We start from the raw sequence: 23,789 nt of genomic DNA, 5'->3' as shown, positions 1-23,789 counted from the left end.
CAAGCCGCTGCCTACTTTTTGACAAGGAGCGTAACAGTTACCCCAAGAGTAATAGAGTACAAGTAAATAGAGAAAGACTAGGTTCAGAGGTAATGTCACTATATGACCAACCAATACAGCCCGTTGTATGTGAGACAACCCAATATCTAACTTGACAGCCGTTGCGTAGTAGCATCACATCTTATCTTTAAGGTTCAAGCCGGAGCATTCGGAAAAAAGGGTAAGCTAAGCTACTAATACTATAATAAATAATACTGTATAATAAATATACATCCAAACGTAAAATCATACAAAGCATGTAAAATATGTAAGCACAGAAATAAACAACCTAAATGATTTTTGTAGGCGACTGTACCCGCAAAAATATGAGATGCAATGATGAAGTTTGTCGGTCACGCGTCGCGAGCGACCAGCCAAGCGTGTAGATTTTTGTGAATCTTCAATTTTCGACTAAGGTTTCGTACAGAATACTCTATAGGAACTATTAAAAAACACAAAACTATCTTTTTTTTAGTGATAAAAAGATGTACCAGTGATAACCTATAGTCACTTTTGCCAATTAAAAACACAACCCAAACGCCGCCACCTACCCCAAAACCTTGAGGTCGAAGACTCAATCGTATGCATAACTAAATACTTCGCAGCAAAATTGGACAGAAATTGAGAACAAAATCGCGCTATTAATGCGTTTTTTTAACTTATAACCTTAACTGCAAGCGCCCCTTTTTGTATCTTGATCATCTTACAGAATATACATTTGTGGAAGTAAAGACGAAAGGTAGATCTCTAGACCGACGATCCGAATGTTGTCGTTCGGAATTTGTTTAAATGCTAGCTTATCTTGAAAATCGTCGTAAGTGAGATTCAAGCATCTGTCAAATATCTTGTGTTGTACGTACGATGGCTACCCGCCAGACATGAAAAAATTAGTATACGTGTGTAGCCTAAGAAAATAATGCAGTAATTTTACACTGTGAACAGAACTTAAGCTACACTGGAATAACAATGGGAATGCAATAAAATTTTAAGAATTGTTATCTCTGTACCACGGCTACAGTCAGATACCCGTTTTTGTCAGCGTATATAGGTATACAAGCTCACGGTTCGCCTGTTGCCAAGTGGCTACAGTCGCTTACAGAAGCGATGGACTCTCATTGCCTTCAAGCCTTCAATTTGGTCAAAGAAGCACGTACCATGGTCTTATTGGTCACGTAGAAGCACGTACCATGGTTAGTAGTATCTTTGAATTTTTATTGAACAAAGATGGGTTTACGATTTTTCGGTGTCTGTGTGCATGTGTATACGTGTGCGTGTGCATGAGTGTGTGTGTGTGTGAGTCAATTTGTGATTGTATTACTTCAATTGTTTTCTCGTGTTGCCATTCAGTGATATATAGTTTGATAGTAACCTCTGACAAGATAAATTTTAAGTGAAAAGCTTAAGTTTATTTTCAAAACACGGTTGAAGAAGAACATGTCATAAGTCTCGTTGAGAATTTGTTATTAGTTTTACATTAACTCAAGTGAGCAGGGAGCTAAAGGCTATCATCCACCTGGTCTTTTATACTGGAACACGCTTCATTGCTAGTAGAAAGAAAGGTGGCACAAAACCGCGTCCCTAAATTGTCATACCACTAAAGTCTAAGATAACGATTATGGGAATGATTAGATGTAGCTAATTTGGGAAATAAGGTAAACAATTATTTTATATTCTTATGCCGGGAATTGCTAATAAATTCGATTGCTAGTTTACTAGTATTAGGACCTCATATACTTACTGGTGGTAGGACCTCTTGTGAGTTCGCACGGGTAGGTACCACCCCCCTGCCTATTTCTGCCGTGAAGCAGTAATGCGTTTCGGTTTGAAGGGTAAGGCAGCCGTTGTAACTATACTGAGACCTTAGAAATTATATCTCAAGGTGGGTGGCGCATTTACGTTGTAGATGTCTATGGGCTCCAGTAACCACTTAATACTAGGTAGGCTATGAGCTCGTCCACCCATCCAAGTCATAAAAAAGATACAAAGCTACACATTGTTATTTATACAGAAAAACTTTCTGACTTGTGTAGATTTCATCCAGGTCCAATCGCTTCCACTAACCTTATCTATAACTGTTATACTTATATAGTCAGAAAGCAATCCATTGGGATTCATCGATTCGGATCGGCTGCCTATAATAAAAGCACACACCATCACCACACCATCACACAGACTTTACAAACTTTTATTAGGTACATTTAATTTACACAGTCTCAGAACCGAATATTAGTAAACCAGATCAGAGGCAACAGCTTGTAAATATGTAGTCAGAATTTATGTTAATAATACGAATACGAATTGCAAGATTTCAGAAATGTTGCGCAGAATTATAGACAAACAGATAAATTGCAAGTTTGTCGCGCAATCCTTGACTAGAGGTGCGCCAGAAAGAAGTCTTTGAAGAAAAATGAATAAAAATTGATATTGACCGAGAATCCGCTCAGATAGATTAAGTTTACGTTATCGGTTTTCTAATTTGTACTATCCTGAATGAGACCGGCATTAGATAATGGCTTTTAGTTTGCTGACAAAAATAATGTAAAATACATTTCGATCGATTTTGTTACTTGTTTGTTCGTCCGTGCGTCTTTTATCGAACTGACTTGAGACTTTGCTTAGTTAAAATTTTCGCTTCAGACAAGAGTTTCATCATACCAGTTTTATGCTGATGTGTCAATGAGGAACTTGTTGAAAAAATAGGTTGTCTTTTTAGTCGGTTTACTGACGATAGTTGAACGTGACAACGTCATAAGAAAATACTGATGGAATGGTTTCATTTTTCAAAAGAAAATTTTAATTTTATTTGTTTGATAGATATTTTGTATGGACAATTGACACCACATTCACTTTTCACTGAACTTCATACTTGACGAAAACATGTAAATGTATTATTGTATAGCAGCTGTCCACGCGGATGCATCGCTCACTCAAGTAAGAGAGAGACAGATGTCGAACGCTGCCGAACGCGGAGGCCGATTGTGCCTCTTTGTCGCTCGTTGCGCGCTCTCGCTTGCACTTCAAGCCTTAAATGGAACGCCTCAATGAGTCATGTTTTTTCGTGCGTGCAGCCGGTTCCATCGAATTATAAGATGTTGTTACGTCAAAAATAAGTATACATAAAATGAATGACAAGTTACAATTCAGTTTGCACATTGGTACGTGTCAAACAGTCCCGACCCTATTCAAAGTTCCCTGTAATGACATGACCGTACGAAATTCAAGCGAAACCTTGAGACAGACAGACAGCACAATAGACGGAGAAGGAAGCTTGTGGTCGGGGAAACCTGCTATTTTACAAGCATGACACGCTCTTCTACATTGAATTCAAGGGTATGGATGTGGTATTTTAATTATTTCATTAACATTTCCCTGCTTAAAATGGATAAAAAGGAAAAATGCCATTCCCTACGTAGAGCATGTCTACACTACCTCAGGACTCATAAATCACAATTTTATTAGAAACTCACCAGACAAATAATACAAGTCGTATTTTCGATTGCTTTGATGTTTTTTGCTTCGAAGTAAAAATATATGAAACTGTTACATATAACTATATATGGCTCAAATGTCTTAAATCGGTTTAAATGGATATACCTAGCCTACAGACGCCATAATGTTAATCTTACCTCCAACTTTATACTAAAAAAAACTTCACCTTTTTAAACAAATCCCCAGAAAAGATTAGCTGGAAACCACTTGAACATTCCGAAGGACTTCATTAAAATGCAACGTGGCTTCAAAAGATTTAAGACCAAACTCAGCAAGATCTAGTTTAAAAAGCTTTCGATTCAGTTTCAGAAGCACGCGTCGTAGAACTTAAACTTTGCTAAATGCCACTTGTCTTGGCTTTCTTCGTTACGGAAACTTTTATAGACTTTACCGAATTAATTCTGTTATTACTATCATCTGATATCATTGAAAATAGTTCAGTTAATTTTTCTGAAAACACGAGAAATAAGAAGCTGGTTCAACACTTACACTAATTTCTAGAAATGAAATGGCCGAATGCCTTCAACATCTTGAAACATCATTCTGTGGCATAATGTTCTTGGTATAGAAGAACTCTAAGATCATATTATATACTATAAGGTAGAATATTGCAGGTAAAAAGCATTTGCTGTAATTTAAGCATTATTTTAGACTAGGCACCGAACCTCCACCGAAATCCTTAATGAACGGACTTTTTTTAACTCTACGTTTAAGGATCCGAGCTTCCTCATCACAAAATTCGGAAGAACTGGCGATTGCTCGTGAGGCGCATAGCATCTGCCCACAGCAACGACACCGTGACCTACGACAAAGAAGAAGGAGGGCGGCTGCCGATAACATTACAAACAAACGCACGACCGCTCCAAGGACGCCTGATCAACAGATTCGTTAGCATATGTATAGGATTTCGGCCATCAAGGTGGGTTCAACCTATTAGGCCACATAGGCGGATGGATGTAATGTGCTCTGCGTCAACCCTGTCCTGCCGTCTCAATAGCCCCGACTGGGCTCCGGCCCGGTCCAAGGTAGGGTGTCGGTTGTGAGCGGCAGGAGTTTTTAGTGAGGTTCAACTCCCACACACCCCAACTGCCGCGCGGATGGGGATCCGGCGATTTTCTCCTGTGGAAAAAAAGGCCACATAGACACAGCCATTGGTCCACTAAACCAGAACCATTTTGCTGGGACGTAGCACTATACACAGTTAACTGGATTTCCTACCTTAAATTAATATGGCCGTTAGATTGCATTAAATTGCCATGTGGCTTTAGCTTCTTCAGGCTTCGTACCTACTAGTTCCTGCTCATCGAACAAAGAGGAGAAGATTGTGCCTATGCGGGAATATTAATAAAAACATGTGCATAATCGATCCTAATTTCGATCCGTCCGTAGTGTTACTGACTTAATCTAAGCCCAATCATCTATTCAAAATAAACAATTCCTTTCATATCTTCAAGCACTGCTGAAAAAGTTTTCAAAGTACCACATCATTGGTTCCCTCACTCGTAAATTGAATTTCTTATTCACGCTTATCGCATGATAGGCTGTCAATTATTATAAAGAATCTTCAACGTTTTGGCGGTGTGCCAGCTCGGGAAAACCACAGTTGCGGGTCCGTGACCAATTCATATGCTAATTAATATTATAATTAGGTTGAACGAGTCGTACGCTGCGAGGCGTATTGTTTTTTCATTTATGCCTGGCAGCCACTAGGCAATGAGCAAGCACGACACTTCAGTTTCCCCACAACAATCTGTACAGAAATAGTCAGAGCTGTGGAAGACGACTGGGATCTTTTTACCCTATCGTTGGAAATTGCGTAAAGTATAACGCGCGCTATAACAGTTCCATCTTAATTTTTTTTATTGCTTAGATGTGTGGACGATCTCACAGCCCACCTGGTGTTAAGTGGTTACTGGATCCCATAGACATCTACAACGTAAATGCGCCACCCACCTTGAGACATAAGTTCTAAGGTCTCAAGTATAGTTACAGCGGCTGCCCCGCCCTTCAAACCGAAACGCATTACTGCTTCACAGCAAAAGTAGGCAGGGTGGGTGTACCTACCCGCCCGGAATCACAAGAGGTCCTACCACCAGTCCAAAGCCCACCATCCATTAAACGCAAGTTCTTTCAAAATACTTTGTTAGATGATGTTACTCAACTTTGAAGCCTTGAATATCCCCACCTCATCTATTCACTCCGGATTCACCTGGGAAATTGCATTTTTTGAGTACTATACTTAGTAGTAGAGCTTTGAGCACTGCAATCGCCTACCATAGGGTTGGTACCATAATGGCCATATCTGTTCCAGTTTGGTAGCCGTTATAATACATATAATTGAGACTTCGACATCATGAGTCAAAGTCGATGGCACGATACACATTGTGATGGCTACGGAATCCGGTACCTCTTAATACCAAGTCGCCCATGACCTCACTCAGCTATCAATGCAATACGTGTTGCTGCTGCAACGCTTTTGGAGCTAACCCTAGGCAGCGACCTGGCTCTGCCCATGGCATTGTTAACGTCCATGTGCAATGATGACCACTCACCATCACATAGGTCGTATCCTCGTCTGCCTACAAGGACACTAAAAAAGTGTTAAGACTTTACGTCTCTAAGCGGATAGCGAAGGACTTATCCTAATACTTGCCACGAGCTTGTCCGTTTTAATGAAAAATACAAATCAGAAATATTACTCATTCGGTTATAAAGTTATTGGTTATATACAATATCCGACAGTGGAAATTCTGTCAAAACAAAATGAATCATTTTACATTGAAATTAATAATTTCATAAAACTTAATATAAACATCAAACAGACGAACAAGAAGACAGGAAGCGAACAGCAAAACGTGTTTGTCATAAATGTGTATAAATATTAAACTCTCACCTTCAACCACCCAAAATTACAACGTATTCGCGCTTGGTGCATGGCAGAAGCGGAAACGGTTTATTAAACTTAAAAAAAAACGATATCAATGTCGGAAGAGGATTATTCCCAACAAAAGGACCTGTTGAAGTCCCTGGAATCAGATAATCTCTGATATTGATTGTCTGCCAAGCAGTTTGTCATTAGACTGTTTGCCAAACCATACTAATAATATAATAATGTCAGAGGATCGGTCAAAATGAAAAATTACCCTCAAGGCTAAGGAAGCAACGGTGGGTAGCGACTGGAATTGCCAACATCCATGAGTGACGGTAACATTAGGACGGTAGTATTAATAACTCGTGCATACCTGAATATCTCAAATATACCAGTAGATAATGGCGAAATGCCCGAATTGAGACTGGCCGAGAACACTATAATTGCTATGGTCTATCAAATATTGGTGTCTCTTTCGCTCTGGTTAGATTTCTTCAAAGAACTCATAGTTGACTTAAGCCCACTACGTATATGATATTATAGGATTATGTGTTTTTATTTTATTCTATTTTCTCAGTACAACAAACAAGAGATGCCCGGTTTAAGTTAGTTAATAACAAGTCAAACAAATGAAAAAGAGGAAAATATTTTATATAATTACAGAGTTCGATATTTTTGAAGTGACAACGTCTTATAATTCGATGAAGCCGGCTGCACGCACGAAAAAACATGACTCTTGCGGCGTTACCTCGCTCTGTGGCGTTCCATTTAAGGCTTGAAGTGCAAGGGAGAGCGCGCAACGAGCGACAAAGAGGCACAATCGGCCTCCACGTTCGGCAGCGTTCGACATCTGTCTCTCTCCTACTTGAGTGAGCGATGCATCCGCGTGGACAGCTGCTATACAATAATACATTTACATGTTTTCGTCAAGTATAAAGTTCAGTGAAAAGTGGATGTGGTGTCAATTGTTTATAGCAACGATAACAGCGGCGATAATTGAAAAATGAAACCATTCCATCAGTATTTTCTTATAACGTTGTCACGTTCAACTATCTTCAGTAAACCGACTTTACAGACAACCGATTTTTTTTTCTTGCTTGGGTGGTTGGATGACCTCACAACCCAACTGATGTTAAGTGGTTATTGGAGCCCATAGGCATCCACAACATAAATGCGCCACCCACCTTGAAATATAAATTCTAAGGTGTCAAGTATAGTTACAACGGCTGCCCCACCCTTCAAACCAAAACGCATTACTGCTTCACGGCAGAAATAGGCAGGGTGATGATACCTACCCGCGCCGACTCACAAGAGGTCCTACCACCAGATAATATAGTCTTAGAGAATTTGTCACTACTCGGCCCCTCTACTCAGTGACGTCAGGCGGTGGGGCGAGAGTCACGTCATCGCGCCAGGTGCCTATAAATAGCAACGCCTTTGCTCGAAACATTCATTCGATCGGTGGCGTTCGTGAGAGAAGGTAGTCGTGGACATGGTGTGCGTGAGTCATTGTTTTAAGTCTCTGTAAACGTGTCCCAACTGTAATTTTTTTAAATGGTTCTTCTTCTGATTTTTAATATCAGAAGTGGGATAAAGGACTCAAATAGCCCACAGTAGAGTAAAACTCTGAACTTTGTTTTGTTTTACAATTACTGCTTACTTTGATGCTTTCATACTTTTCTCAATCCGTGGACCTTACCCAATGGTGAGGATGGTACCTCACGGGCATTGTCGCCAGCTCGGGCCCCTCAATGGTTCCTGCGGCAGTAGCACGCAAGCGACGTGCCGTTGCCTACGCGCGCCCATCTACTTTTGGCGTGCATACTGCACGTGTTGCTCGCGTGCCGTAACTGTGCGCGTTTGCCTACTTCAGGCGTGCAGACTGCGCGTGTTGCTCGCGTGCCGCTGCCTGCGCGCGCTCGCCTGTTTCTGGCGTGCATACCGCACGTACTGCTCGTGTGCACACTGCACGTGATGCTCGCGAGCCGCCAACTTCACGGTGCCGTACGACTGGCAGTGATGCAGAGGGCGATGTCGCTCGATCTGCGGCCTGCTGCTTCACTCGTTGGGGCTATGATGCCTTTGGATTATCTATCAGGACGGTCGAGCGGGACGCCCGCCACACATGGTGCAGCCTCACATCGTGGGAGCAGACTGGAGCTGGGACAGCTGCCCTGCCGAACTTTCGAGAGGCGCGGTCCTAACAAGATCTTTCGCACGCTTCCGCATCATCGAGGACCGGTTGCCGGTTACGACACCATTAACGTCGACTCCGTTACTGCATCCGAGCGCTGGAGGGCGCACTCCGACGTCGGCTTCGGGGGCCAACGAGGTGTCCGTGGCTGATGCGGAGACGCACGGAACGGGCCAAGCTTCCAAGGCGCTGCGTGATGCGAGCGTTGGCACGGCGGACAGGATTGTTAGTGCACTTTCTTCATTGCTTCAAGTAAGATCTAAGCATTATTACATCTCAAACTTTGACCCTAGTGTCCATGAATTTGACACGTGGTGTACGGAAGTAGATCGAGCTCGCGAATTAAAACGTTGGGACGATCGCGAATGCCTAGGGCGAATTGGTGGTTGTTTACGTGGTGATGCTAAAACTTGGTTAGACGAGTGGGTGACCGGAGACCGCACGTGGACAAATTTTAAAGCAGAGTTTAGATCGTTGTGTCCACGTGAGGTTGATATGGCCACTGTCCTTTATGACGTAATGAGCACAAGCTCCAACAAATTCACTACGTATGCAGAGTACGCACGACAGTCTCTTTTACGTTTAAACATCGTCAAGGGGCTTTCGGACGAATTAAAAATCGCCATAGTGATTCGAGGCATTTCCGATCCTCAAGTAAAAGCGGCGACGGTCAACGCTAAGCTGCAGTCAAAGAATTTGGTCGAATTTTTGTCGCTATATGTGTAAAACCTAAGGGTGCACCTGCTCCTAGCAATCCTGTTCGCCCACCAAACACTAGCACGTTCAATTCACGTAAGCGATGTGCCGGTAGCTGCGTAATATCGGTTAATTTTTGGGAAAATTAGAACAATCTGGTGAGTCGAATTATTTTTATTTGGATCAGTCCCGTAACATTAAAGCAAGACTTCACAGAAGTTTGAATGATTTCGACACCGATGGAAGCAATGTGGCTAAGTTAGTAAAATTTGATGATAATGATGATGATGTTGGATGATGATGTAGTTGAATCTGGTAATAGAACCTATAACACTCATGATTACATAAAGAAAAGTTGCCTCTAAATAGTGCTACTGACGAGTTAAACGTAGAAGACTGTGATGAGTGAGGTGAGAGTACCTCCATCGAGTGGTATAGCTGATACCATCACTATTTGGTCGTACTGTACGCACTTGTCCGTAGTCGTAACTGCAATTCATTTGTGAGTTGTTCAGACGGTGATGGGCGGCTGGTGGTATAGCGGATACCTTGGTCTCAAAGGAGACTATTGTTGTGTTGGTCTAGTAATGACCTGGGAGTCGCTGACTCTATATTGTGAAGTGATGTGTATTGGTTTTATCATTTGTAGTAATGATAATATGGGTGGCATAAATGACACTAGCTGCGCCGACAGCCAGGCCAAGAACGTTTTATACGATCTGAGTTGTTATAGTTTCTGATTATTGTTTTGACCTTGTGTTGTCAATGATTGTTATGGTTCAATTTTTCGGTTTACTACGACCCGGTCAGTGTGGCCGAGCGGGATGCCTCTGTTCAATGATTTCAGTGGGGACTACGGGAAGACAACGCAGGCTGCGGCACTGCACATGGTGCCCTGGCGTGGCAAGTGGTCTCCAGATGCAGTGGTGGTGCTTGCCGGCCGAGGCGCGCAGAGGCGTCTCGCTGATCCGCTGCTTGGTGGGTGTGCCTGCTGGTGGCGCCCCTACTGATCAGCACCCGGCGTTAGTCGCACCCGACATTGTGGCTGTTGTTTTGCCCCGACATTGTGGCAATGCCCCGACATTGTGGCTGTTGTTTTGCCCCGACATTGTGGCAATGCCCCGACATTGTGGCTGTTGTTTTGCCCCGACATTGTGGCAATGCCCCGACATTGTGGCTGTTGTTTTGCCCCGACATTGTGGCAATGCCCCGACATTGTGGCTGTTGTTTTGCCCCGACATTGTGGCAATGCCCCGACATTGTGGCTGTTGTTTTGCCCCGACATTGTGGCAATGCCCCGACATTGTGGCTGTTGTTTTGCCCCGACATTGTGGCAATGCCCCGACATTGTGGCTGTTGTTCTGCCCCGACATTGTGGCAATGCCCCGACATTGTGGCTGTTGTTCTGCCCCGACATTGTGGCAATGCCCCGACATTGTGGCAACGCTTCGTAGTTGATATTGCCCTCTAAAAACCCCGATAGTGGTTATTGGATGGTAATGCTAACGGTTATGTTTCAATGTTTGTTGGCATTTGGCAATTGACCATGACGCAAGTGATTGTTTACTCAGTGTCTGAGAATCCGGACTCATGCATTGGCGAAACAATTAACTTTAAGCGTTTGTCTATACCGTATGTGCCTAACGTATACGGATATTGGTGGCCGCCTATTCTGATATGATCACTTGAAGTGCACACTTGTGGTCTGGTTGGAGTGGGTGACTGCTAATAATAGCAAGAACAAACATTGAGCAGCTTACTAAGAGTTTTCTGTTTTAGATGACGATGAATACGATGGGCATTTATCCAATGAGAATGAGTCCCATGGTGATCTTGTTAAAGAGGAGCAGGAAGACCAGGTTGGGGTTGTGGAGGGAGACCAGCCTGAGGGGAACCAAGCTGACGAGGCCGTTCAGCTGTCAGGAGAGGCCGTCTTAGAGAATTTGTCACTACTCGGCCCCTCTACTCAGTGACGTCAGGCGGTGGGGCGAGAGTCACGTCATCGCGCCAGGTGCCTATAAATAGCAACGCCTTTGCTCGAAACATTCATTCGATCGGTGGCGTTCGTGAGAGAAGGTAGTCGTGGACATGGTGTGCGTGAGTCATTGTTTTAAGTCTCTGTAAACGTGTCCCAACTGTAATTTTTTTAAATGGTTCTTCTTCTGATTTTTAATAATAGTAACTTAGTAGTTGGTAGATAGAATATGATAATAGCCTACTATCTCTTAAATCTTTAATAAACTATGTATTGTATTGTGACCGTGTTTAGAAAACGGAAATATAACTTAAAGGGGAATGCCCATTTTAGGCCCAAAGCGGACAATAGATTATAGAAAAAATACTTAGTGCATTAATTTTGTCATAAATAAATATGCATTTACTTTCTTGCAAATAAGCGCCACTATAGTTTACAATAAGTAGTTTAAAAAAAGTAACTCTATTGAGAAAACAAGGATTTTTATTTTTGCGGGAAAAATATTGCCAGCTTCAAAACCTTTTACGTATGAAGTAAATATGTTGAGTATATAAATAAAACATATAAATAAATAATTTTAAGTATTATCATTAATCAATCGATTTTAATGGATTTTATGCACATAAAATAACATCGAAGACATACCCATTGGACTTTAACTTGTAACTATACTGAGACCTTAGAACTTATATCTCAAGGTGGGTGGCGCATTTACGTTGTAGATGTATGTGGGCTCGAGTAACCACTTAGCAACACCAGGGTGGCTGTGAGCTCGTCCACCCATCTAAGCAATAAAAAATACTTTACTAGTATTGTTATTTAATTATGTATAACTAAAACAAAAACATAAAAAATAATTTGTACTCGTAAAAAAAAGATTAAGATATAAAATTATTTATAAAAAAAATATTATTAAAAAATTATTTATTAAAAAAAAAAAATTAATTTAAAAAAAAAATCGATATATGAATTTCATGTAATTATTTTTCTTTATACTGACAACACTGAATTTAATCTGACTGACTGACACTTCGCTTGCTGCTTGTGGTGTTGTGCTTGCGTACAAAATGGATGTGTTTTGATTTTTCTTCGATTTATTTTACTTTTATCAATAACGTTTCATACTACGACTAAAAAACATTACGTGAATTGTGGTTTTACCCTGACCGAGATTTAAAACCGTGTATATGCTCTCCTTTGCTATTTTTAGATGATACTAATTGTGTATGAAGATGAAGAAAATATAGATATTTAAAGAATTAAGTGTGTTTTGTATACCCTATTGGATAAAAATACATTAGGAACATCTTAAACATTAAGAAAATAAAAGTTCTTGAAGTATCTCACAATCCGACACTTATTTATATAGAAAATTAACCTCAAAACGAGTTTTTATTTTTATTATATTTTTTATAATAGTGGCGTCAATTTCAATATATTTTTTAGATATCCAATAATACATTTAAGAATTTGAATCAGTACATTTTTATAGTAATATTTGATGTCCATCTTGGGCCTAGCACACTATGGAGAGTGGGCATTCCCCTTTCATGCACAAAAATCGCTGCCTCTCATGACACACGCATCGAAGTGCAACACGCTGTGGTGCATGACCCTGCACGGGGTAAGGCTAAGGCCATCTATTTTGAGGTGAAAACTGTGGGTACAGTGAAAATATTAAAAGATAATCATTTGACGTTTACTAGCATTTATTGAATTCCTTCACATTACATGAAACAGGCTTAGACAGTATTAGAAATTGCTAGTCACTTAACTGTTGAATCTTAAATACTCCTAACCAGATACTTTTAACAGAAATCGGTCCTCTAACGTTCATGAATTAAGGGACTATTTTTGTGTTCTCCGTTCTCTGAGGCAATATAGCGAATAGGTATCTTGGTTTTTTTGGTTACTTATTCGGTTTCATTATTCGTAGACCTAGGAGTTTTGGTATCAAGATAGACTCCTCGTCTCTTTCTTCGCCTTACTTCGTAATGAATTAGGAAGTTTCTAAAAGGAAGCTTAGCTAAATTGCTCAATAGCTTAAATAAATTTTCAGTACATTGCTGAATACTTTTATCCCAAAGACTACCACGCATAGGTATCTAAAGTAGAAACAAACTAAATCAAAAGTGTCTTTTTTTCATTGGTTTTTATTTTATTACTTAGATGGGTGGACGACCTCACGGCCCACCTGGTGTTAAGCGGCTACCGGAACCCATAGACATCTACAACGTAAATGCCACCACCTACCTTGAGATATAAGTTCTAAGGTCTCAGTATAGTTACAACGGCTGCCCCACCCGTCAAACCGAAACACATTACTGCTTCATGGCAGAAATAGGCAAGGGATGTTGTACCTGCCCGTGCGGTCTCACAAGAAGTCTTACCACCAATAAAATTCATATTATTCCATATTCTATTCCTAATTTTTTAAATCCAATGATACTTTCATCGAATTCCCTATAACAGTAGGCACAAGTCCCTCAAACATTTATCTCAACAATAAATGGCAGCTTTTAAATTAAAGTCAAGGCTAGCTTAACGGTGCCGTGAACAGCGCGCGGTCATCACCACAATCACGAGTTCAAGCGAACATGCCTCTCCAGAATCCACGTTGTGTTTATTAGCAGATTTATAAATAGTTTGTGCATCGAACGCATTAGCGCACGTCCAAGGTCGAACCTTGCACTCCACGGACTGTTAATATGACTTTAACGATGCTCGCATGTTTACTTTGTGTTAAATTAACTTTAGGTATTCGAGATTCGTCTTAAATTGTCACTGTTTTTGTCCATTACTTTGTTCGAACTTCCATATAGATTCGTGTTTACAATAAAGTTGTTCATAAAACATGTTTAGATTAAGGGGAAACTGCGCAGATTCGAGATCCCGAATTGGATTTGAGCACCCGACATCTGAGCGGGAATTATTTTCTCAATTGTAGCAATTTATTTATTTGTGCCAAAGACTGGCTTATCGTGAATTATCTAGAGAGTCCATTTATAATTAAAGTATTAATTTAGTTTATACTTTTAACTTGTTCCTTTTGAGTTATTGACATAAGTTCTCTATTATCTTTAGACATTTTTAATTTTAAAATGAAAAAATTTTTAGACATTTTTATTAATATTTCAACAAATAGTACTGTTTTTTTTTATTATTATTATTGTATTCCATTTTCGAGCCGATGAATTTCCAATGCTATGTACGCCATTGTTGTCACATGCATCAGGCCATAAATTAAATAGTTTAAATTTATTTTCAGTGTTAGATGTTTGTGATGTGGCAGTACTTATTTAAATAAATAAATAAATTATCCTTTCTTATTCGATCCTGTGATTATAAACTCTGCAAAATAATATTTTACTTCGTCTTGATAATTAAAACGAGAAATCATGACAGTAAATTAATTACGACCTCCTTAAATTTCTATTGGTGATTCTTTTTCAATTGTACGAAGTATCTTCTTGATCACGATGCACAAGACAATCATTTCGAATTCTTTTTAACTACGCAATTTCCTAACACTCGATCCAATAACGTAAACACGTAATTTCCGTTTAAAACAATGACCAGATGCATTACGAAGCGGAGCATTAAACAAAATCTCATTATATTAAACTGCAACCAATTTGCTGGCGAAAAACTGCAAAGCCGAGGTAAAAAAAAAAAGTGGAAAACGCTCTTCGCGATACGGACCTAATTTCCTGGTCGTTGGGTTTAATTACCATCTATAAAATTCTATTGTTTTACTTTCATCGTCCTAGTGGCGGGACTTGTCAGGTCGTCAGAGGAAATGACGACCCGCCATTTTGTTGACGTTTAAATTCAAAATGGCGGGTTTGCGCGGGCTCTTAGTGTTTCTTTTTATCATTAACATAATTTAATGGCGCGGTTTGTATTGTTGCGAAAATACATTTACAAAAATTGCTCTAGGTATAATCGAAATTTTAATTAAAAAAGTAAATTTATATTTGAGTTTTACGGATTTCGTTTTTTTTTCGTGTTTTTAATAGAAAACACGTAACAATCTGACGATAAGCTGTTACCTGAACAAGAGGAAACACAAAATTAATGATCTCCTACTAATACTGAAGATAAAGATTAGAGTGTGTTATATTGAATATATAACACATTTTTTCAGACTGTCAATATATCTCGAATATGCTAGGTTACTATGTAGTGACTAATATCTTTGGGCCCGCGGTCTGCTCCCAGCATCTGCAGTCTGTCAAGTCCCACATACCCCGCGTGCCCCCTAGGCGTGGAAACCTCATAGGAGGTTCGACCCCTGCCCGGAAAAAAGGTTATCTATGCTAGGTAAGATTTTCATAGCTAAATTAAACTTAACCTAAATCCTAATTGTCAAATATTTTTTATTCTTTCAATTGGGATTCAAACATTTAGCCCACGACCTTAACTTGTTCTTTTTATATAGGTACATTTTCCGGCTGGCGTTTATCTAAAACCACACTTTTAACTTATCGTTAACATTATCGTGAACCTCAAAAAAAAATAAACGACAAATATATGGATAAAAATACATACGATTACTTATTGTGTCTGCAAATAAAAAGAGACAGAAAGAGAGAGAGAGAGTGAGAGAAGGTATTCTTTACTATACATCAAAAAAATAAACAATGCGAAACATTAAATATAAGCGTAGCTGTTATGGTAATTTTTTATTTTTTATTTTTATTGGTTAGATGGTTGAGCGAGCTCACAGCCCACCTGGTGTTAAGTGGTTACTGGAGCCCATAGACATCCACAACGTAAATGCGCCACCCATCTTGAGATATAAGTTCTAAGATCTTAAGTATAGTTACAACGACTGCCCCACCCTTCAAACCGAAACACATTACTGCTTCACGGCAGAAATAGACAGGGAGTACAGTACAGTACAGTATATACAGTACCCATCCGCGCGGACTCACAAGGGGTCCTACCACCATAGACTTATTAACAATTACAACAGAGTTTTCATATATGTACATGTATAAATGTACAATATATTTATGTACAAACACCTACCTATTCAATTATCAATGTATAACAAACACCCCAGTCATCCACGCCCACGAAAAGTGTCAATTATTCGAAGCATCGGAAATTATAAAAAAGTACACATCAATTTTAGGGACGAGATTACAAGCATTAGCGATTTTAATTTTTGCCTAAGATCGGCAAAAACCAAACATAAATTGAATGTTTAAGCCCTAAAACCAAAACGACTTAACAAACGACAATTCAAATCAAATACGTAAAAAAAAAGAAAACATTAAATAATAGCACGCTTAACAACAATTTCCCATAGCAATAAACAGCTCATAAATTCAATTACTTAAATGTAAAAATTGATTTACATTCAGCTCGTGGCGTCGCCGGCGAAATAAAATCATATAACACCGCAGCCAGAAATCGGCATCATGCCAACAATTCCCCGCTGCGTACAAAAAAAAAACGCACAATGCCATCCGTAATTTTAATGGGTCGAAATAATAAGCCCCTGGTCATATATCACTTCGGTATGGGGCTGCATTTGATTTTTCACATGTTTTGGCGTAAGCTTGGCGATGTTTTGCCAGGATTGAGTCAATATTTTATGTGTGATGTTCGTTTAAATCCAGATCTGGTTAGTTTTTCTGATATTTTCACTTAGCGTCCAAAATTTTACAGCACCAAAATAAAATTTCCTGCCTGGGTACTGGAAAGAAACCTACGAGGCAAGAAGATATACTCAAACCATAAACACCAAAGGTAAAGCTAGCAAAGATAAAGACATCGCTCGAGAATCAATCACAGAGGCTTTGGAGACAGTGGTTAAGGTTAAAAACTACTAGATAAATGAATCACTGAAGCGATGATGAAGACAGCATTTGTCTTTATAATTGTATAGCTTTGATCCTTCACCTACCTAAATTTCAAATTCTAACCACTTCCCTTCGATCTGACTAATTGAAACTCAAGATACTCACTCGCCTGCTTGGTGCTAATAAAATAAATAAAAACACCTTAATAGTGACTGAACTGAAGCATCCACACTTTCATAACTTTTTTCATTGCTGTTATGACCGACTCGAAAATCAGCTGATCAATTTAAAATTATTGCAACTTCAGTTTGTCTCATAATTTTGAAAAAAAAAACTTGTGGTCGGCAACTCCCTTTTGCGATTTTATCGAGTTAGTAGCTAACTAAGTAATTGAATGCTACGAACAAGATATCTGATGGTCTATCGATTATTCGTGTATCGTTATCGATATCGATATCGCTATCGATTGCTATTAATTAATCTGTAATCGTTACAATACCAGCTGCTCACTTGTGTGCGATTGTGCAGCAGTCATCTTCATCTCAATCATTTGGCAGTTTTTCATATTTCCGTCTCACCAAACTTTCACCATCGCATTTTGCTTCAATAAATTTTACTGATCACAAAAAAAGCACTTAAAAACTCCCACAAATGAAACCTCGAACGAACTTTATATAGTTTCGTAAAACTAAAACTTTCCAAACAATTTTAAGTTTAATGAAAAAATAAGTCTTAAGAAAATATTTCAAGAAGAAATTCTCGTCTCTCGTTCAAAGTTGGACAAGACGGAGGCTGATTTATTACAATCCCTAATTTTAATTCACGGTCTAACCGATGAAACTCTGTTATGTATAGCGCAGTGAGCTTTCGGAATTTTTCATTCATGTTTGTAAAATTGGCATCAGAATTCTATTTGAAAACCGTTGAAGGGCTTGAGCTATAAATGCCCTTCGAACAGGCTTCATGATGATCAGAAATAATCGAACCTTTTATTGCATATATGAATGGACGAGCTCACAGCCCACCTGGTGTTAAATGGTTACCGAAGCCCATAAGCATCTACAACGTAGATGCCGCCACCCACCTTGAAATATGAGTTCTTAGGTCTTAATATGGCTGCCCCACCGTTCAAATCGAAACGAATTACTGCTTCACGGCAGAAATAGGCAGGGTGGTAGTATCCGTGCGGACTCACAAGAGTTCCTACCACCAGTAAATCTGTGCTAATTCCATGTGAGATCGCAACAAACTGACCTACACCGGCATTAAGAATTCAAATGCTATACATCATAATGAAGTACAAATTTTCTTCAATTCACGATGCAATCATGTCATTAAGAGCGCGGCGTCAACGTCCCAGGCTACTTACCGTGGAATGACCGTCGTTATAATTCCGAGAAACGAACCTTTGATGTCGTATGATGCGTGAATTTCAAGAAAATGATGGTTCACGATATTAATTTAATACAATTATTTCTTAAGCTAAGAGTCTCTTTTAAATGCACAGTTATCTTTATTGTTGTTTTGTTTTTCGGATGCATCCGTTGCTTAATAGTAATTATTTGTTGTATTTTATCAAGAATTGTGCACAGGTATGTATCTTTTACTGGTAGTAGGACTTTTTGTGAGTTCGCACGGGTAGGTACCGTCACCCCACCTATTTCTGCCGTGAAGCAGTAATGCGTTTCGGTTTGAAGGGTGGGGCAGCTGTTGTAACTATACTGATACCTTAGACCTTATATCTCAAGGTGGGTGGCGCATTTACGTTGTAGATGTCTATGGGCTCCAGTAACCACTTAACACCAGGTGGGCTGTGAGCTCGCCCACCCATCTAAGCAATAAAAAAAAAACATAGGCGTCTCCCAGACCTCGCAATAATGACCAGCCCTCCGCCGCCCGCATCCAGCATATTCCCTCGACCTTCAACATCCCGTCAGAGCACCACGTGGGAGACCTACTCACCCTACGTCTTCCGCGATACGCGATCGCCCTAGCCAATGCATTCTACTGGAATTAAAGGATCTTAAAATCACATTTAAATACAACGTAAATTCCATTATACAAACTTTTACCTTTCCGAACGGGGTTCTGAAACTGCTATACTTTAAGACAAATTTTTTTTGTATGGAAACTAGCGACATCTTGTAGCAGGTCCCCCTAAACATATATTTTGTTAAAGTTAAGGAATTTAATTATTGTATAACTAAAAACAGAAAATAAAAAAAAATATATTTGTTATAGAAAATTTACAAAATCCTTTATTAAAAATAAACTATAGGATAAGTAATATGTTACTGCCATCTACAGGAGCAATGGGAAAGTAATCGGAACGAAGCCATCTAGTGGCCGACGCCCGTAAACATTTTTATTGAATGCTTGGGTTGCTTATCTATAACTAACTTATGTGTATTATCTATGTTTCCGAAGTCATACTAAATAAGGCATGAGAAAAAAAAAACTAAAAAGTATACTTTAATTTTAGTGTTATAAAAAATCTGTTGAAATGCACTTTTTTTGTATTCCTTTGATAGAACAGAAACGCATTACTGCTTTAAGACAGGGTACTAAGCCGTGCAGGCTCACAGGACACCTTAGCCCCCTTATAACTACAATCTTTGCGATTTATTTTATTGTTAGTGAGGTATTATTTGTTTGTCGAATTTATACCACACCTCCCAATTGAGATGTTATGCTAACGCCATGAATCGTGGTCTCTTGTAACCCCTTAACATCAGATAGACTTCTATCTCCAGTTGAACTGTGACCTTCGTCTATCCATCGGCTGCGAGAAATTTCACATAGACCATTCGATATTACAAAACCACATTCTTAACACATGTAGCCCTGCCATTAATATGATACGTCATACTTTAACAAAAAAAAAACTGAAATAGCTTGGCTGTTCTTCAAGAATTCCTCGACATTGTCAAAAATATTATTAATAATTCTCTGTTTCGCAGTTCAAAGTTGAACGAACTTTTTATGAGAGCTTTATGATTGTCACTCGAAGCGCCGAACTAATGGCAGATCTTTCATTACACATCATCTTCACGCGCAAGTGTGAAGTTAGATTTGACCAGGCTTAGAGTTGTTTTAGTGGGTACCAACACATTCAGTGGTCTACGTTTTTTTGTCGACACCTCCAATCACCGATTAGCAGTCAGAGTTAGCATCTTCGTAAAGAATATTGTTCCGCCGGTAAGAGTAACGCCATCTATCGCCGAATAGTCGAATGAATATCGAAAGATCCAGTAGCATCTAGAACGCTCGAGAAGTACAACGCCATCTATTGTCAGATAGCGGAAACACAATACTCGACTTGTGCGGAATATTCTCGATAATTTTAGGGATGTGGTATCGGCTATAAACGGGTTGCAAAGTTAGTAATCGGAACTACTCGAAGCGAAACAGCGAACGGATCACCTGAAGCGAAGCGAAAGAAGTGAATTGAGAATTTTAAAGTGTTTGTTGAGTGTTTTAAGTAATCTAATTGCTAATACAGTTTTAAGTTGTACTCCCGTTTATCCCGAGCCCCAGCGCTTAACAATATTTCTCAGTCGGAGCCAAGACGCACTGGTTTTCTATCTCTTTTCCACAGACACAGCAAAGGAGACAAGTTTTCAGCAATTAGATGTTAGCTTAATCAAAATTGATATTCGAATCTCAAATGAATATGTATAAGCATTTTGCAGATATTTATTCCTTAGTTAATTTATTAGAAGTTGTGCAGCTTACTAAAATTTCTCGATAAATATGAAAGTTTAAAAAATTTCATGAAAAATAAAAATCGTTTTTGTAAATCCTGTCATTCCATTTTTGGAATGTGCTCTGTTTTTTTTTTTTTCATTTATATTGTGGTTATTATAACCTCTGAATAACTTAATCTTGTGGAAAAAATGACAATGGAATTCGAATGTGTTTAAAAATGACGATCTTGTCAAAAAAGAGAGGAAGGCATCTTTTTCACTCTCGATTTAAAAAAAAAGATTCAATTGGTTTTTAGAACATAAAGTCTCATTTAGAAATAGTTTTTTTTTTATAAATAATAGTGTTTGAATCTTAAATCAGAATATTCTAACAAATTCTTAACAAAGTTAACGAAAAATTACATTTCCAAGAATTGGGTTTTCCAAGAGAGTGTGTCCTGAGCGCTGTGACTTGACCTTCACTCCATTAGTCGAGTGGTTAATGAGCCTCACTACAGTACCATACGACCCCTGAAGAATTCCCGACCGTGGTTATTTGATATCTGGATGCACTTGTGCTTGTGTATAATGCGTATTCTAGTAATTGTGTTACGTAATCAAAACTAATCTTACGATTTAACCTGGCATTTTTATTGTTGTATCGTTTTTATCGGTTATACAAAATTATTTAGTATTTTAAACAGTAAAAGTAAACTATAAAGCCGAAAAAGTACTAATTACTGGTGGTAGGACCTCTTGTGAGTCCGCGCGGGTAGGTACCACAACCCTATATATTTCTGCCGTGAAGCAGTAATGCGTTTCGGTTTGAAGGGTGGGGCAGCCGTTGTAACTATACTGAGACCTTAGAACTTATATCTCAAGGTGGGTAGCGCATTTACGTTGTAGATGTCTATGGGCTCCAGTAACCGCTTAACACCAGGTGGGCTGTAAGCTCGTCCACCCATCTAAGCCATAAATAAAAAGTAGTCTGAATTATGTATTCGCTTCCCAAAAACTGAAGACAGTTATATTAATAATATCATAGTAGACAATCCGAGTCTAGTTCCATGAATGGTTCTAAAGTTATTTAGTTTTTTTTTTTATTGCCTTTGTAGGCAGACCGGCATACGGCCCACCTGATGGTAAGTGGTTACCGTCGCCCATGGACTTCAGCAATGCCAGGGGCAGAGCCGAACCGCTGCCTACCTACCGTTTTTTTTAAATTAAATTGAATTGAGGTAGGCAGCCCGTAGCACCGCTCGCTATCAGCTGACCCGTATGCTTTCGGAGGCAATAAAAAATGCACACCGTTTCATCTTGTGGCTATTAAATAAACTGCTTTTTTTATTCGAAGGATAATCGCTTACCCAGAAACCCTTAAGAGGATGCCTAAAGATGATTCAATCGACCTTAATTGCGAAGTCGTTATTGATGATCGCTGCGTTTGTAACTTTACCGACAATGCTTAACTTAGTTTTTCGGAAAATAATATAATTCATATACTAACTCTGGCTCATTTTGTTTTTTATTTTTTATTCTTTAGACGGGTGGATGAGCTTACAGCGCACCTGGTGTTAAGTGGTTAATAGAGCCCATAGATATCTACAACGTAAATGCGCCACCCATCTTGAGATATAAGTTCTAAGGTCTTAGTTAGTTACAACGGCTGCCCCACCCTTCAAACCGAAACGCATTACTTCTTCACGGCAGAAATAGCCAGGGTGCGGACTCACAAGAGGTCCTACCACAAATAATTACGCAAATTATAATTTTGCGGGTTCCTTCACCGTGGAAGTCAATCGTGAACATTTGTCAAGTACGTATTTGATTAGAAAAATTGGTACCCGCCTGCGGGATTGGAACACCGTTGCATCGCTACATACGAATGCACCGGACATCTTATGCTTTAGGCCACGACGACTTCTAATTCTCGATCATCTAACATGATAAAAACTATCCTACTATACTAGGCACAAATTGATCTAATCTACAAATAATATTTCTGTGAAATTCCATCCATATCCATTTATCCATAGTAACACCAATACAAACATCCGCATTCATATAGTTAATATACATAAAACAATAGTTGATTCAACATTGAATTGCCGATGATTTTCAACCGTCCATGAGGTCGAGAAAAATCTATCTATCTGTATATATAAAAATGAATTTCTGTTCATTAGTCTGGCTAAAACTCGAGAACGGCTGGACCGATTTGGCTAATTTTGCTATTTATGGAAGTCCAGAGAATGTGTAAAAGTTAAATAAATATCAAAATGCTCGGAATTAAATAAAAATAACAATTTTGTTTTTCCTTTGATATGTCCCCCGTCGGACGGATTCCTTTTGTTTGTTTTAAGTTTATTTTATACAAAAGTTTAGGTCTTTTATTTATCGATTAAGGCACTACAAAGTCTGCCGGGTCCGCTAGTAAAATATAAAATGTACATCATCATTATCCTGCCCTTCTCCCAGTCACCTGGGGTCGGCGCAACATGTTTTCTCCCTCCGTAGTCTTCTATCATATACCATTTCTTCGCTCACTCCCCTCTTACCCACAATCTTCTTTCACACAATCTATCCATTTCTTCTTAGGTCTACCTCTTCCTCTATATACCTCTTCTATATATATACATAAATATAAAATTTACAATCACTCGAAATTGAAGCGTAAAAAAATGGCACGTAGGTTATCACATTCTATCGTCATTGTAGTCGGTAAACATGGCCCACTATTATTGAAAAGTGACACACAAAGACCCAGGTATTATTTTACTGAAGACAATAAAACTCACCAAAACTAGGTCAGAACGCAATACGCGCGTATAATTACAACTTACATGTTTATCAAACCCGGAACATATGAATACAGAAATGATTCATGCAGGTTCATTATGCACAATTTATCGGCAAGTATACACGGTCCTTTGACATAATTTCCCTTTGTTTCAACACAATTTTTCCTCGAACAAAGTGACAAAGATGAAACAGGCGCGCCTAATTAGCTGTTGGAACACGCAATTCA

At 39.1% G+C, this 23,789-nt stretch overlaps 1 protein-coding gene and 1 long non-coding RNA gene across 2 annotated transcripts in view; both read left to right on the top strand.

Moving 5' to 3' along the window:
• The window catches only part of LOC149500898 (uncharacterized), a 143,016-nt gene that overhangs the window by 109,961 nt on the left and 9,266 nt on the right, over positions 1-23,789 (top strand). The gene's annotated exons all lie outside the window — the stretch shown is intronic.
• LOC149500899 (uncharacterized) lies at positions 7,765-12,521 on the top strand. The gene is made up of 2 exons (XM_089735082.1): positions 7,765-10,783; positions 10,979-12,521. The coding sequence occupies exon 1, from the start codon at positions 8,523-8,525 to the stop codon at positions 9,315-9,317; it is 795 nt and encodes a 264-aa protein (XP_089591208.1). The 5' UTR covers positions 7,765-8,522; the 3' UTR covers positions 9,318-10,783; positions 10,979-12,521.

Source organism: Bombyx mandarina, chromosome 19, assembly GCF_030267445.1.
Source record: "Bombyx mandarina strain Sakado chromosome 19, ASM3026744v2".
Lineage (NCBI taxonomy): Eukaryota > Metazoa > Arthropoda > Insecta > Lepidoptera > Bombycidae > Bombyx > Bombyx mandarina.
The sequence above is the reverse complement of the archived record's forward strand: the minus strand, read 5'-3'. Positions and strand labels throughout refer to the sequence as shown.